This window comes from Heteronotia binoei, chromosome 5 (assembly GCF_032191835.1).
Source record: "Heteronotia binoei isolate CCM8104 ecotype False Entrance Well chromosome 5, APGP_CSIRO_Hbin_v1, whole genome shotgun sequence".
In the NCBI taxonomy this organism is placed as follows: Eukaryota; Metazoa; Chordata; class Lepidosauria; order Squamata; family Gekkonidae; genus Heteronotia; species Heteronotia binoei.
The window spans coordinates 11,163,208-11,177,856 of record NC_083227.1 but is presented as its reverse complement, the minus strand read 5'-3'; the positions used below and the strand labels follow the sequence as shown (position 1 = coordinate 11,177,856).

At 47.8% G+C, this 14,649-nt stretch overlaps 2 protein-coding genes across 2 annotated transcripts; both read left to right on the top strand.

The window, feature by feature from the left end:
• Window positions 1-2,889: 2,889 nt before the first annotated feature.
• LOC132571126 (zinc finger protein 483-like) lies at window positions 2,890-5,833 on the top strand. Its single transcript, XM_060237807.1, has 4 exons — window positions 2,890-3,357; window positions 3,624-3,729; window positions 5,068-5,129; window positions 5,622-5,833. The coding sequence occupies exons 1-4, from the start codon at window positions 2,935-2,937 to the stop codon at window positions 5,763-5,765; spliced, it is 735 nt and encodes a 244-aa protein (XP_060093790.1). The 5' UTR covers window positions 2,890-2,934; the 3' UTR covers window positions 5,766-5,833.
• A 6,104-nt stretch (window positions 5,834-11,937) lies between these two features.
• On the top strand, window positions 11,938-13,387 carry LOC132571691 (oocyte zinc finger protein XlCOF6-like; the record flags this gene model as incomplete). The annotated part of the gene is made up of 2 exons (XM_060238484.1): window positions 11,938-12,926; window positions 13,273-13,387. Coding segments are annotated over 2 exons (1,104 nt in total), but the record flags the coding sequence as incomplete, so codon positions are not given.
• Window positions 13,388-14,649: the final 1,262 nt, after the last annotated feature.

The window sequence follows — 14,649 nt, the reverse complement described above, 5'->3', positions numbered from 1 at the left end:
GTAGCCTCCACACCTGCTGCCTACTCGCGAGTAGCCCCACGCCTGCCGCTTAGTCGCGAGTAGCCCCACGCCTGCCGCTTAGTCGCGAGTAGCCCTGCGCCTGCTACTTACCTGCGAGTAGCCGGCAGGTGCGGAGGCAAAGCTGTACTGCCCTGCCTAGGACGCCAGAAAGGCTCGGGCCAGCCCTGCTCACACGTTATTAGAATGCTGTTATTACGTTATTATTCGCTGCGATATTCACCAGTTGACTTGGAGAAGGCATTTGTCTGTTTAAATCACTTCGCCAAGTCAAGCCAGCTGGTGACTTGGAGAATACGTTTAAAGTTACTTTCTTTCCACCTCCTCCCTCCCTCCCCTTCCTTCCTGCCTGCCTGGCGTGCGGCTCTCAGACATCTTGCATTCTTGTCTTGCGGCTCTCAAACATCTGACATGTATTCTATGTGGCTCTTATGTTAAGCAAGTTCAGACGCCCCTGAACTAGAGCTTCCTGATTCATATCAACCGCTGTATCTATGGAACAACACCTATGGGAACGTAACTGATTCTGCGGCAGAGTTTTTGCAATATGTATTATATGTAGTAATGTATTGTAACTGAAACTTGCAGTTGACAGATTGATTAGGACTTATTCTTTGTGTGGATTTTAGTCCCTTTTAGAACGTTCTTTTGACTTGACTCCTGCTGGCATGTTTTATCTATTTGTATACTTTTACTTTTTTGCATATGTGTTTATATCTGTATATACAATAATGGCGCAGAGTGGTAAAGCAGCAGTACTGCAGTACTGTGGTCTGAACTCTCTGCTCACAACCTGATTTCGATTCCGGCGGAAGCTGGATTCAGGTAGCTGGCCCAAGGTTGACTCAGACTTCCATCCTTCCGAGGTTGGTCAAAGGAGTCCCCAGCTACAGCCGCATTCCTGCCCCTTCCCTCAGCTGGGTGCTCGGGCAGAGTTCTTGCCTCACATATTAGCCCTATTGAAATTATACATACAATGGTTAAGGGGGTCACCAGTCCCTCTTGTCTTTTGGGAGCTGCGCTTTACCTGAAGAATTAGCCCCTAGGACACACTGAACCTTTCAAGGACAGAGGCTCAGAACGGCCTTCAATCTCCTTTATCTTCCTCCCCCACAACAGACACCCAGTGAGGTGGGTGGGGCTGAGAGGGCTCTCCCAGAAGCTGCCCTTTCAAGGACAGAGGCTCAGAGCGGCCTACAATCTCCTTTCCCTTCCTCCCCCACAACAAACACCCTGTGAGGTGGGTGGGGCTGAGAGAGCTCTCCCAGAAGCTGCCCTTTCAAGGACAGAGGCTCAGAGCGGCCTATAATCTCCTTTCCCTTCCTCCCCCACAACAGACACCCTGTGAGGTGGGTGGGGCTGGAGAGGGCTCTCACAGCAGCTGCCCTTTCAAGGACAGAGGCTCAGAGCGGCCTACAATCTCCTTTCCCTTCCTCCCCCACAACAGACACCCTGTGAGGTGGGGCGGGGGGCTGAGAGGGCTCTCACAGCAGCTACCCTTTCAAAGACAGGCTCACAGCGGCCTACAATCTCCTTTCCCTTCCTCCCCCACAACAGACACCCTGTGAGGTGGGTGGGGCTGGAGAGGGCTCTCACAGCAGCTGCCCTTTCAAGGACAGAGGCTCAGAGCGGCCTACAATCTCCTTTCCCTTCCTCCCCCACAACAGACACCCTGTGAGGTGGGGCGGGGGGCTGAGAGGGCTCTCACAGCAGCTACCCTTTCAAAGACAGGCTCACAGCGGCCTACAATCTCCTTTCCCTTCCTCCCTCACTACAGACACCCTGTGAGATGGGTGGGGCTGAGAGGGCTCTCACAGAAGCTGCCCTTTCAAGGACAGAGGCTCAGAGCGGCCTACAATCTCCTTTATCTTCCTCCCCCACAACAGACACCCTGTGAGGTGGGTGGGGCTGAGAGGGCTCTCCCAGCAACTGCCCTTTCAAGGACAGAGGCTCAGAGCAGCCTACAATCTCCTTTATCTTCCTCCCCCACAACAGACACCCTGTGAGGTGGGTGGGGCTGAGAGGGCTCTCCCAGCAACTGCCCTTTCAAGGACAGAGGCTCAGAGCGGCCTACAATCTCCTTTATCTTCCTCCCCCACAACAGACACCCTGTGAGGTGGGTGGGGCTGAGAGGGCTCTCCCAGCAACTGCCCTTTCAAGGACAGAGGCTCAGAGCGGCCTACAATCTCCTTTATCTTCCTCCCCCACAACAGACACCCTGTGAGGTGGGTGGGGCTGGAGAGGGCTCTCACAGCAGCTGCCCTTTCAAGGACAACTTTTACAAGAGCTATGCCTGACCCAAGGCCATTGCAGCAGCTGCAAGTGGAGGTATCAAACCCGGTTCCCCCAAATAAGAGTCCGCACACTTCACCACTACACCAAACAGGAAGGAAGGCAGTCAGGCAAATAGATGGGAGGAGGAGAAAGAAAGCAGCTTTAACTTTAAATACATTCTCCAAGCTGCCGGCTGGCTTGTCTTGGAGAAGCGATTTCAAGAGAGAAATGCGTTCTCCAATGGGGCACTGCAAGCTTCAAGAGCCATACGATATGTGTGAAAGAGCCACATGTGACTCTTGAGCCACAGTTTGGCCATCCCCATGCTAAACCTTCCCTAAACACCAAAGAGGCATATCTAAATTAGCCTGGCTTGTAATATGAGGAAATGATATCAAATTGTTATACAAACCATGAGAAGGACTTTTGTCCTGATCCAGCAGCCCAATTCTCACTTGTCTTCTGAGCAAATGAAGGTCTGCGATGTTTAGTGGTGTATCTCCATTCTTTTTTATTCTCCTTTTGACACTGTTGTTGTCTGTCGCGCTTTCTCTGTCCCCTCAGGGAGACGTTTCTCTTCATAGCCCAGTGAATGAAGGCATCTTTTCCCAGTCTGAGGTGACCCAAGAGAAGGGGAAGAAGATGGAAGAAGAGAACTCCGGAGGATCCGGAACTGGCAAAACAGCAAGCAAAGGGTCCCATCCCATCCAAGCTGGGAATGGTGTTCAATTCTGGGAACGCCCTCTGCAAGAGATTCTGGCTGAGGACAGCATGACCTCAGATGTGCATTGCCAATACTTCCGGCTGTTCTGCTATCATGAAGCCGATGGGCCCCGAGAGGTTTGCAGCCGGCTCCATGGACTTTGCAACCACTGGCTGAAGCCGGAGAGGCATACCAAAAAGCAGATCCTGGACCAGGTGATCCTGGAGCAGTTCCTGACTCTCCTGCCCCAGGAAATGCAGTGCTGGGTCAGAGGATGTGGGCCGGAGACCACTTCCCAGGCGGTGGCCCTGGCCGAAGGTTTCCTCCTGAGCCAGGCAGAGGAGAAGAGGCGGGCAGAAAAGGTGAGGGGATTTCCACCAATATGTCCAATTCAAGCAACAATATCTGGCCTTGTCCTAAAGGTTCCCTGCTAGACATCTGTCCAAGTGTTAATCATCTGGATGGGTGATTTCATGGCCTCCTTCAGCAGCCTCTTATACTAGACAATTTCTTATTCCTCACCAGGTTTGCTGCTGGGAGGGTGCAGAGTCTGGGAGTGGGGCAGGATCCATTCCTGGATCTCTTTTCAGTTCCATGTCTTTACCCATCTTCCTCACTGCTCTTTCAGATGTTCAAACCATTCCTGAAGACAGAAGCTACAATCCCTGAGGCAGAAGAAGATCCGTCAGAGGAAGATCAGAGTGAGCTGGTTGCCCAAGATTCCCTCTCCTGTGGTGAGCACTTGTAGTTCCTGGATGCATTTGGGGCATGCTCAAATTTCGATGGGTAAGAACATAAGAGAAGCCCTGTTGGATCAGGCCAGTGGCCATCCAGTCCAACACTCTGTGTCACATAAGAACATAAGAAAAGCCCTGTTGGATCAGGCCAATGGCCCATCCAGTCCAACACTCTGTGTCACATAAGAACATAAGAGAAGCCACGTTGGATGAGGCCAGTAGCCCATCCAGTCCAACACTCTGTGTCACATAAGAACATAAGAGAAGCCCTGTTGGATCAGGCCAATGGCCCATCCAGTCCAACACTCTGTGTCACATAAGAACATAAGAGAAGCCACGTTGGATCAGGCCAATGGCCCATCCAGTCCAACACTCTGTGTCACATAAGAACATAAGAGAAGCCACGTTGGATCAGGCCAATGGCCCATCCAGTCCAACACTCTGTGTCACATAAGAACATAAGAGAAGCCATGTTGGATCAGGCCAATGGCCCATCCAGTCCAACACTCTGTGTCACATAAGAACATAAGAGAAGCCACGTTGGATCAGGCCAATGGCCCATCCAGTCCAACACTCTGTGTCACATAAGAACATAAGAGAAGCCCTGTTGGATCAGGCCAATGGCCCATCCAGTCCAACACTCTGTGTCACATAAGAACATAAGAGAAGCCGTGTTAGATCAGGCCAATGGCCCATCCAGTCCAACACTCTGTTTCACATAAGAACATAAGAGAAGCCGTGTTGGATCAGGCCAATGGCCCATCCAGTCCAACACTCTGTGTCACATAAGAACATAAGAGAAGCCCTGTTAGATCAGGCCAATGGCAGAGGTTGTCCTTGAAAGGGCAGCTGCTGTGAGAGCCTTCTCAATCCCACCCGCCTCACAGGGTGTCTGTTGTGGGGGAGGAAGGGAAAGGAGATTGTAGGCCGCTCTGAGCCTCTGTCCTTGAAAGGGCAGCTGCTGTGAGAGCCCTCTCAGCCCCACCCACCTCACAGGGTGTCTGTTGTGGGGGAGGAAGGGAAAGGAGATTGTAGGCCGCTCTGAGACTCTGTCCTTGAAAGGGCAGCTGCTGTGATAGCCCTCTCCGGCCCCACCCACCTCACAGGGTGTCTGTTGGGAGGGAGGAAGGGAAAGGAGATTGTGAGCCTCTCTGAGACTCTTCAGAGTGGAGGGCGGGATATAAATCCAATATCATCATCTTCTTCTTCTACCTCTCCCAGAATTCAGTAAAAAGTGAGCGTTCACAGGGCCAGTTTCACACCCCTAAAAAGGGGGGGTGTGAAGCAGGGAACGAACAAGCCGACAACTTTCCTTCCTCCTTTGTCTCGTAACAGGCAGTGAAGAGATGCTGCTGAACCGTTGTCTTTCCGGAGTTGTGGAAACGGCTGAAGTCCAGGTAGGAGAGATGAGCAGGAAACATCCTGGGTCCCTCCTCCTTTCTCAGGGGGGCTTTTGCTCCTGCAGTTTCTACAAGGGGTCCGGGTGGGAGGTTTTCTGAACACTGTTCCCTTTCCCCATCCTGAGCCAAGAGAACCAGTTTGGTGTAGTGGTTAAGTGTGCGGACTCTTATCTGGGAGAACCGGGTTTGATTCCCCACTCCTCCGCTTGCTCCTGCTGGAATGGCCTTGGGTCAGCCATAGCTCTGACAGAGGTTATCCTTGAAAGGGCAGCTGCTGTGAGAGCCCTCCCAGCCCCACCCACCTCACAGGGTGTCTGTTGTGGGGGGAGAAGATAAAGGAGATAGTAAGCCTCTCTGATTCAGAGAGAAGGGTGGGGTATAAATTTGCAATTCTTCTTCTTATATCTTGTACCTTCCCAGACTTCTCCCTTCCAGGGTGCAATATCTGTCTGGCATGAGCTCTGATGAGGGAATCTGCTTTTTCTTTAGAGTCCCTTTTCCTTTGAGGAGGTGTCCATCTCATTCACTGAGGCAGAAAGGGCCCTGCTGGATCCAGACCAAAGGGCTCTCTACCAGGAAGTCATGCTGGAGAATTATGGGAATGTGGCCTTTCTGGGTAAGGATCTTTCCTAGGTGCCAAAAGTGTAGATTGCCGCCATTGTGACAAAGCATGAATCAAAATATAGAATAGCAATACACCATTTTGAGGCCTGTCCTGCTACTTGGGAGGGGCTGTGGCTCACTGAAGAAGCATCTGTTTAAGAACACAAGAACATAAGAGAAGCCATGTTGGATCAGGCCAGTGGCCCATCCAGTCCAACACTCTGTGTCACATAAGAACATAAGAGAAGCCATGTTGGATCACGCCAATGGCCCATCCATTCCAACACTCTGTGTCACACAGTGGCCAAAAAACCCAAGTGCAATCAAGAAGTCCACCAGTGAGGCTAGAAGCCCTTCCACTGTGCCTCCCCCCCCACCAAGCACAAGAATACAGAGCATCACTGCCCCAGACCAGAGAGTTCCAATGATAAGCTGTGGTTAATAGCCACTGATGGACCTCTGCTCCATATGCTTATCCATTCCCCTCTTAAAGCTGTCTATGCTTGTAGCCGCCACCACCTCTTGTGGCACTAGAACAAGAAGTTCCACACATCTTCCATGTAGAATGCATAAGTGTTATGTTATAGCTTAAAAATCTGTGCCCTCCCCCCAATACTTACTTGGCATGCAGAAGGTCCCAGGTTCAATCCCCGGCATTTCCTGTGAAAAGGAACAGGTAGGAAGTGATGTGAAAGACCTCTACCTGAGACCTGGAGAGTCACTACCAGACTGAGTAGACAGAACTGACTTCAGCTGGATTAAGGGTATGATTCAGTATAAGGCAGCTTCGTGTGTGTGTGTGTGTGTGTATTTGCCCAGGAGCAACTGAGGCCAGTGTTGTGGCCATCACCCAAGCCAGAGGTTTCCTGGCCTGAGGCAAAAGAGTGAGGAGGGAGATGAGAGGTCCTTAGAAAGGCTCTGGAAGGGGCCAAATCCTCTTTTCTCTGCTGCCACCCTTTAAAACACCCCCTTCCCCCCTGGAGGGGATAACCAACATCCACTCTGCCTCTGTGATCATCTCAAGAGCCAATGCCTGGTTGAGAAGATGGACAAAAAAAACCTACCAAAGACTATGTTGGAAGTGCAATCAGATAGGTGGTACCTTTCATCATATGTGGTGGTCTGGCAATTTTTTTTAAAAAAAAAAAATAATACTGGGTGGAAATTGATACAGAAATTTTAAAAATCTTAAAAAATCAGATTTGTTCTGTCATCAGCGACAATGCTGTTAGGAATTCTACCAATGAATGTGGATAAAAAAAATCATGAACTTGCTCAAATATATGTTAGCTTCAGCAAGAGTAATAATCAGGGCTGTTTTTGAGCAGGAATGCACAGGAAGGCAGTTCCAGCTGAAGTGGCATCAGGGGGTGTGGCCTAATATGAAAATGAGCCCGTGCTGGGCTTTTTCTACAAACAAAGCCCTGGTAATAATACTCGCTGCAAAGTGGAAAACTGTGTGCGGCCCACAGAGAACTGGATTGATGCAAGAATATACAGTTTATTTATTTATTACTTCGCATTTATATCCTGCCCTCTCCGCAAGCGGACTCAGGGCGGCTCACAACATTATCAAAACAATCAATCCAATAAAACATATAAAACCATAATTTACACATATCAACTTTAAAACCATTCTATGGCGCTATTTCAGTCCAGTATAGGCGGAGTGACTTCTCGACTATGATCGCCAGCATTCTGTAGGATGTCCGGTGGCAGCCCTTTTTCGATCAAACCGCAAAAGCCTGCTTAAACAATTCGGTCTTACAGGCCCTGCGGAACGCAGACAAATCCCGCAGGGCCCTTATAGCTTCTGGGAGGGTGTTCCAAAGTTCTGGTGCTGCCACCGAAAAAGCTCTGGATCTTCTTGTACATAGCCTGGCAAATATGACAAATTATATTAAACCAAAAACCAAAAGGTGAAATAAAAAAAACCTGGAAATAATGTTATGATTGTTATAATTTATCCCTGTAGTCAAGCGTTTTGTGGTAAAATGCTGAACTCTGACAGATTAAATCTTATTTCTGAGTTAGTTGTAATTAAACATAGATTGGTAGTTCAGTATATAATAATATTGTATGCTAGATGTCAGGCCTTTATTTGTAGCTGGAGCTCCTTTGCATATTAGGCCACACACCCCTAATGTAGCCAATCCTCCAAGGGCTTCCGGGGCTCTTCGTACAGGGCCTGATGTAAGCTCCAGGAGGATTGGCTACATCAGGGGTGTGTGGCCTAATATGCAAAGGAGCTCCTGCTACTAAAAAAAACCCTGATAGGTATGATACATTGAACATAAAATCTCATGGGGCTCTAGTTGTGACTATTTTTAAAATGTCACAAATGCCAGCAGTAAAACTTTATAATGGTCGTTATGAGGTTACTTATGTCCTATTCTGTAGCCGTTCAAATTGATAAGATAGGATGACAATGTTAGAAAGTATGAGAATATTAAATATGCACAAAGGCTTTCATTGGAATCTATACTGCACCTTTAAATAGTTACACATATATTATCGAACACACACACGCACTTCCTCTTGAAATCGTCTTATGTTACTCCTCTTATATATTTATTTATTTCTATTGATATCCTGCCCTCCCTGCAACAGGCCCAGTCTTTTACACTTTCCCCCCAGCAAGCTGGGGACTCATTTGACCGACCTCGGAAGGATGAGAGGCTGAGTCAACCTGGAGCCGGCTACCTGAACCCAGCTTCTGCTGGGATAGAACTCATATTGAAGAAGAAGAAGATATTGGATTTATATCCCGCCCTCCACTCCGAAGAGTCTCAGAGCGGCTCACAATCTCCTTTACCTTCCTCCCCCACAACAGACACCCCGTGAGGTGGGTGGGGCTGGAGAGGGCTCTCACAGCAGCTGCCCTTTCAAGGACAGAGGCTCAGAGCGGCCTACAATCTCCTTTCCCTTCCTCCCCCACAACAAACACCCTGTGAGGTGGGTGGGGCTGGAGAGGGCTCTCACAGCAGCTGCCCCTTCAAGGACAGAGGCTCAGAGCGGCCTACAATCTCCTTTCCCTTCCTCCCCCACAACAGACACCCTGTGAGGTGGGTGGGGCTGAGAGGGCTCTCACAGCAGCTGCCCTTTCAAGGACAGAGGCTCAGAGCGGCCTACAATCTCCTTTCCCTTCCTCCCCCACAACAAACACCCTGTGAGGTGGGTGGGGCTGGAGAGGGCTCTCACAGCAGCTACCCTTTCAAAGACAGGCTCACAGCGGCCTACAATCTCCTTTCCCTTCCTCCCTCACTACAGACACCCTGTGAGATGGGTGGGGCTGAGAGGGCTCTCACAGCAGCTGCCCTTTCAAAGATAGGCTCACAGCGGCCTACAATCTTCTTTATCTTCCTCCCCCACAACAGACACTCTGTGAGGTGGGTGGGGCTGGAGAGGGCTCTCACAGCAGCTGCCCTTTCAAGGACAACCTCTGCCAGAGCTATGGTTGACCCAAGGCCATGCTAGCAGGTGCAAGTGGAGGAGTGGGGAATCAAACCTGGTTCTCCCAGATAAGAGTCTGCACACTTAACCACTACACCAAACTGGTTGTGACTGAGCAGAGGGCTCCAACTGCAGTACTGCAGCTTTACCACTCTGTGCCACGGGGCTCTTGCCTATGTATACAACTAGAGCTTTTTTTTGTAGAAAAAGCCGAGCAGGAGCTCATTTGCATATCAGGCCACACCCCCTGACATCAAGACAGCCGGAACTGCGTTCCTGTGCGTTCCTGCTCAAAAGAAAAAGAAAGCCCTGTATGCAACTACGTATTGTGACGTAGCAAGAAAATATCAAGGCAGAGCAGCATGGAATGAGCATCAAGTTAGCATGGCTTCCCACTGGTCTATACTCATATCTTACTTTCTACCTCTAAGGTCAGCTGGTCCTAACGACCCAATCAAGGGTCCTCCTTGATGGAATTTTCTAGAGGCTGGCAGCGCCCTCCTAATCCCCCCTCCCTCCTGGTTACACAACTAGATACAGGTTTTCACAATTAGCCAATGACCACATTCTGGAGTCTGGCCTTGAAAAAGATAAGGAGCTTAGCTGCAGAGAGACTCAAATCACCTACACTTGCAAGTCCACCTAATAATAATGTTAATTCTATGGGGAACGAGGGTGCTTTTCCTGACAGATTCATTCCCCTCATACTGTTTGGGACCGCAGGCTTCGATCTTGACCATGGTTCCATCGTTCCAGAGGAATTTTTACTGTTGAATTTCTTTCCTTCCCCATATAAGAATGATCTCTCTCTCTCTCTCTCTCCCTCTCTCCCTCTCTCTCTCTCTCTCTCTCTCTCTCTCTCTCTGAAAAAGAAGCCATAAGTAAAAGAGAGACTTTGGTAGAGACAGACAACAGCCTTGAATCCGAAGGAAGGCTGGAGAATTCCTCAGGGGGATCCCAAGATCATATTTCCTTCCCAGATGAGCTGGGTGAGAGTGAGTATCTTTCATGGTTATGTCAAAGGAACAGGCATGGAGGAGTTCTGTCAAGCGCGCTTATATCTGTAACACGATGGTTCCTTAGACAAAGACCACGTCACCGGCTCTTTACTGTTCCCCCCTTATTTGCAACCATTGGGCAAGTAATAATAATAATAAAAGCATCAAAAGTTAAAAACTAACATTTACAGGTGCTATGTTCTAGATGTTCTCCTCTTGTAATTTATGATGGCCGTATGTAGTAGACTAAAATCCGCATTAAGAGAAGGCCAGTTGGAAAAGGGTAGTCTTGCAGGCCCTATGGAATTGAAAAAGACTCCGCAAGGCCCACACTTCATCCGGTAATTGGTTCCACCAGTGTGGAGCTGCGATCGAAAAGGCCCTTTTCCATCTGGCCCAAGGATGCTTTTGCTACAGCCTGGCTGGTACCACTTTCAAGTCGCCTCTCCCACAGGTTCACACAGACAACTCTTATCTTCTGCTAGAGAAGTGTGAGAATGGGAGATGTTTTTAATAGCCCAAATTCCTTAGTAATAAAAGAGATAGTGTTTAGCAACCTTTGAACCCGTGACTCAGGTATGCATCTGTAATGTAACCTTTGAAGATATCCTATAAAGCAACTGTGTAACTCTGTATACATCATTACTCCCAAGGCTTGTGTCCTTGGTACAGCTTCTGAGTTTCTAAACAGCTTTGATTTAAAACAAAAGACTGATTATTGAGAAATATCGATGCTTGACAATTAACCTCTGAGTGACATTTGGTTTGGTACAATCATACAGCCTCCTAGTTAAGGAGGTGGGATGCCTTCTGGGGGCCTGAAATGTGGAGGCTCAGAAAGTCCATCTGGACAAGATCTCAGCTGTGGCTCTTGAGGGGGAATTAGATATCTTGAAATATTAGATATTCTGGGGAAAGCCGGAGGAGTGGTTAAGATCAGGCAAGCTGTACAGGGCCAAAGGGCCATCCGTCCTTTACTACTGCATTACCCCAGATGCCTAACCAGCCCTCCCAGGTGCTAACAGAATCTCTCTTTCTCTGTTCCAGTAGAGGATAATGACCAGAGGAATGAGGAGGATGAGGAACTTCACCAGCAAATGCCAGATCAAGTTAAAAATGAAGATTTGAAAGGAAACGTCAGGAATCGAGGGAGGCCTAGAATAAAGAAAGGCAGCCATATGCATGAACAGAGAGATGGAGTACAGCATAATGTAAATTTCCCAAAGCCCAGAATACTGAAGGCAAGTAAATCCATCCAGAGTAGAAAGAACTTCAGAAAGAGATCACAGCATCTTGCGCACAAAAGAATACACAGAGGCAAAAAACCTTTTGCATGCGCAGAGTGCGGAAAGATATTCAGTGTGAGTAGCAATCTTCAACATCATCAGAGAACCCACACAAGGGAGAAACCTTTTGAATGCTCAGCATGTGGAAAGAGATTCAGTCAGAATGGCAATCTTCAGGCGCACCAAAGAATCCACACAGGGGAGAAACCTTTTGAATGCTCAGTGTGTGGAAAGAGATTTAGACAGAGTGGCAATCTTCAGGTGCATCTAAGAACCCACACAGGGAGGAAACCCTTTGAGTGCTCAGACTGTGAAAAGAGATTCAGTACAAGGGGGAGTCTTCAAATGCATCAAAGAACCCACACGGGGGAGAAACCATTTGAATGCTCTGTATGTGGGAAGAGATTCAGGTTAAGTAACCATCTGCGGTATCACCAGAGAACCCACACAGGGGAGAAACCCTTTGAATGCTCAGTGTGTGGAAAGACATTCAGTAACAGGGGGACACTTCAACTGCATCAAAGAACCCATACAGGGGAGAAACCTTTTGAATGCTCAGTGTGTGGAAAGAGATTCAGTACAAGTAGTGGTCTTCAGTTGCACCGAAGAACCCACACAGGGGAGAAACCTTTTGACTGCTCAGTGTGTGGAAAGAGATTCAGTGATAGGGGGAATCTTCAAACGCATCAGAGAATTCACAGTGGGGAGAAACCTTTTGAATGCTCAGATTGTGGAAAGAGATTCTGTACGAGTCGGAAGCTACAGCTGCACCACAGAACCCACACAGGGGAGAAACCTTTTGAATGTTTAGAGTGTGGAAAGAGATTCAGTCAGAGTGGCAATCTTCAACTGCACCAAAGGACCCACACAGGGGAGAAACCTTTTCAATGCTCAGAGTGTGGAAGGAGATTCAGTCAGAGTGGTGATCTTCAACGGCACCATAAAATTCACACAGGGGAGAGACCATTTAAATGCTTAGAGTGTGGAAAGAAATTCAGTTCTACTGGTGTCCTTCAAGAGCATCTGAAAACCCACACAGGGGAGAAACCTTTTGTATGCTCAGTGTGTGGAAAGAGATTCAGTCAGTGTAGTACTCTTCAACGGCACCAAAGGACCCACACAGGGGAGAAACCTTTTGAATGCTCAGTGTGTGGAAAAAGATTTAGACAGAGTAGCACTCTTCAGGTGCATCTAAGAACCCACACAGGGAGGAAACCCTTTGAGTGCTCCGAGTGTGGAAAGAGATTCAGTAACACTGGAAGTCTTCAATCTCATCAGAGAACCCACACAGGCGAGAAACCTTTTGAATGCTCAGAGTGTGGAAAGAAATTCAGACAGAGTGGCAGTCTTCGGATGCACCAAAGAACCCACACGGGGGAAAAACCCTTCGAATGCTCAGAGTGCGGAAAGAGATTCAGTCAGAGTGGCACTCTTCGACTGCACAAAAGAACACACACAGGGGAGAAACCTTTTGAATGCTCAGACTGTGGGAAGAGATTCAGTTGTCGTAGCAACCTTCAGAAGCATCAGAAAACTCACAGAGGGGAGAAACCTTTTTAATTCTTATATATATATATATATATATATATATATATATATATATATATATATATATATATATATATATATATATATATATATATATATATATATATATATATATAATTTTTGCCACTGTGTGACACAGAGTGTTGGACTGGATGGGCCATTGGCCTGATCTAACACGGCTTCTCTTATGTTCTCTGAGTGCGGAAACTGATTCAGTATAAGTATAAGTAACAACCTTCACCTGCATTGTAGAACACACAGGGGGAAACCTTTTGAATGCTTAAACTGTGGAAAGAAAGTCAGTCATATTGGCAGTCTTCAGCTGCAACAAAGGACTCACATGGGGAAAAATCCATTCAGTGTGTGAAAAGATATTTAGTTTGAGTTGCCATCTTGAAAAGGACTTAGGAACCTACATGGAAGTATTATTTTGAGTACTCAGAGTATGGAAAGAGACACAGTAACAGTAGCAGTCTTCCACTCACATAGAGGGAAAACCTTTTGAATGCTCAGCGTGGAAATCTTCAACAGCATCAAAGAACCCGCACAAAGAGAAATCTTATAATTTCGTTGCCCAAGAAAAGAATTTTTCTTTCAAATCTAAAAGACAGCCACAGACCATACAAAGCACTGAAATAACATAAAGTCTTGTAGAAAGCTTGAATCAACCTAGAAATCTTACCCTAACCTGGAAGAAATGTTAAAAACGCTTGGAATATGGAAGGAGTTTGAGCTATATCTGAAGCCCTCAGGTAGACCTCAGAGAGAAGATAGTAGGGGTGGCCTCTGACAACTGAAGGAGACTCAAGATGAGCTCATGTCTCTTTAGCCTGGAGGAGTCCGCATGAGGGAAGAATCGCATAAATGCTCAGTGTGTGGCAAGAACTTGAGGCACAGATCTGATTTTCATGGTCTTCAGAGAATCCATTCAAGGCTGAAGCATTCCTATAATTGTTCTGATGAGAGTCAGATTCAAACACCCAGCAGGGCCTTTTTAGTGGTTGCCCTTTGTAAACTTGCTCCTTAAAGGTTATCTGCCAGTCTTTCTGGCATCTACAAAACTGGCAAAAACATTTCCTTCCCCAAATTTAGAGAGGCATGACACCACCCTAATCTCTCCACAGTCCAGCCTGCAGTGAGCATTTTGGGGTGTCGCCACCCTGAAGCCCAAAGAGTTCTGGCAATAGGATCTGAGTTGAAAGGAAAAGCTTATGTCCCCCAACCCAAGAGCTCAGTAAATTCTAAGGGTTCAGTCCCCCCCAATATCAAGTAATGTGGAAATGGACTGTTTCTCTGGAGTTGGCAGGTGAACCTTGTGGGATACAGTCCCAATTAGCCTTCCCTAATTCTCCTAGAGAGGATCAAGAAGGAGAAGTAAGATTCCCTCCTCCTGCTCCCATCCAACTCCATGAGCCAGAAATGAACTGGAGTAAACTCTGAGCAAGTCTTACTCCCCACCTCTTACTATTAGAATCATAAAGTTGGAAGGGATCTCCAAGGTCATCTAGTCCATGTCCCTGAACAATGCAGGGTTTTCAGAAGTACCTTCCCCCCAACACCCATCCAGCAACACCTCCTGTATGTCCAGAAGCTGGCCAAAAAAAACCAACACCCCAACCTCCAGGATCT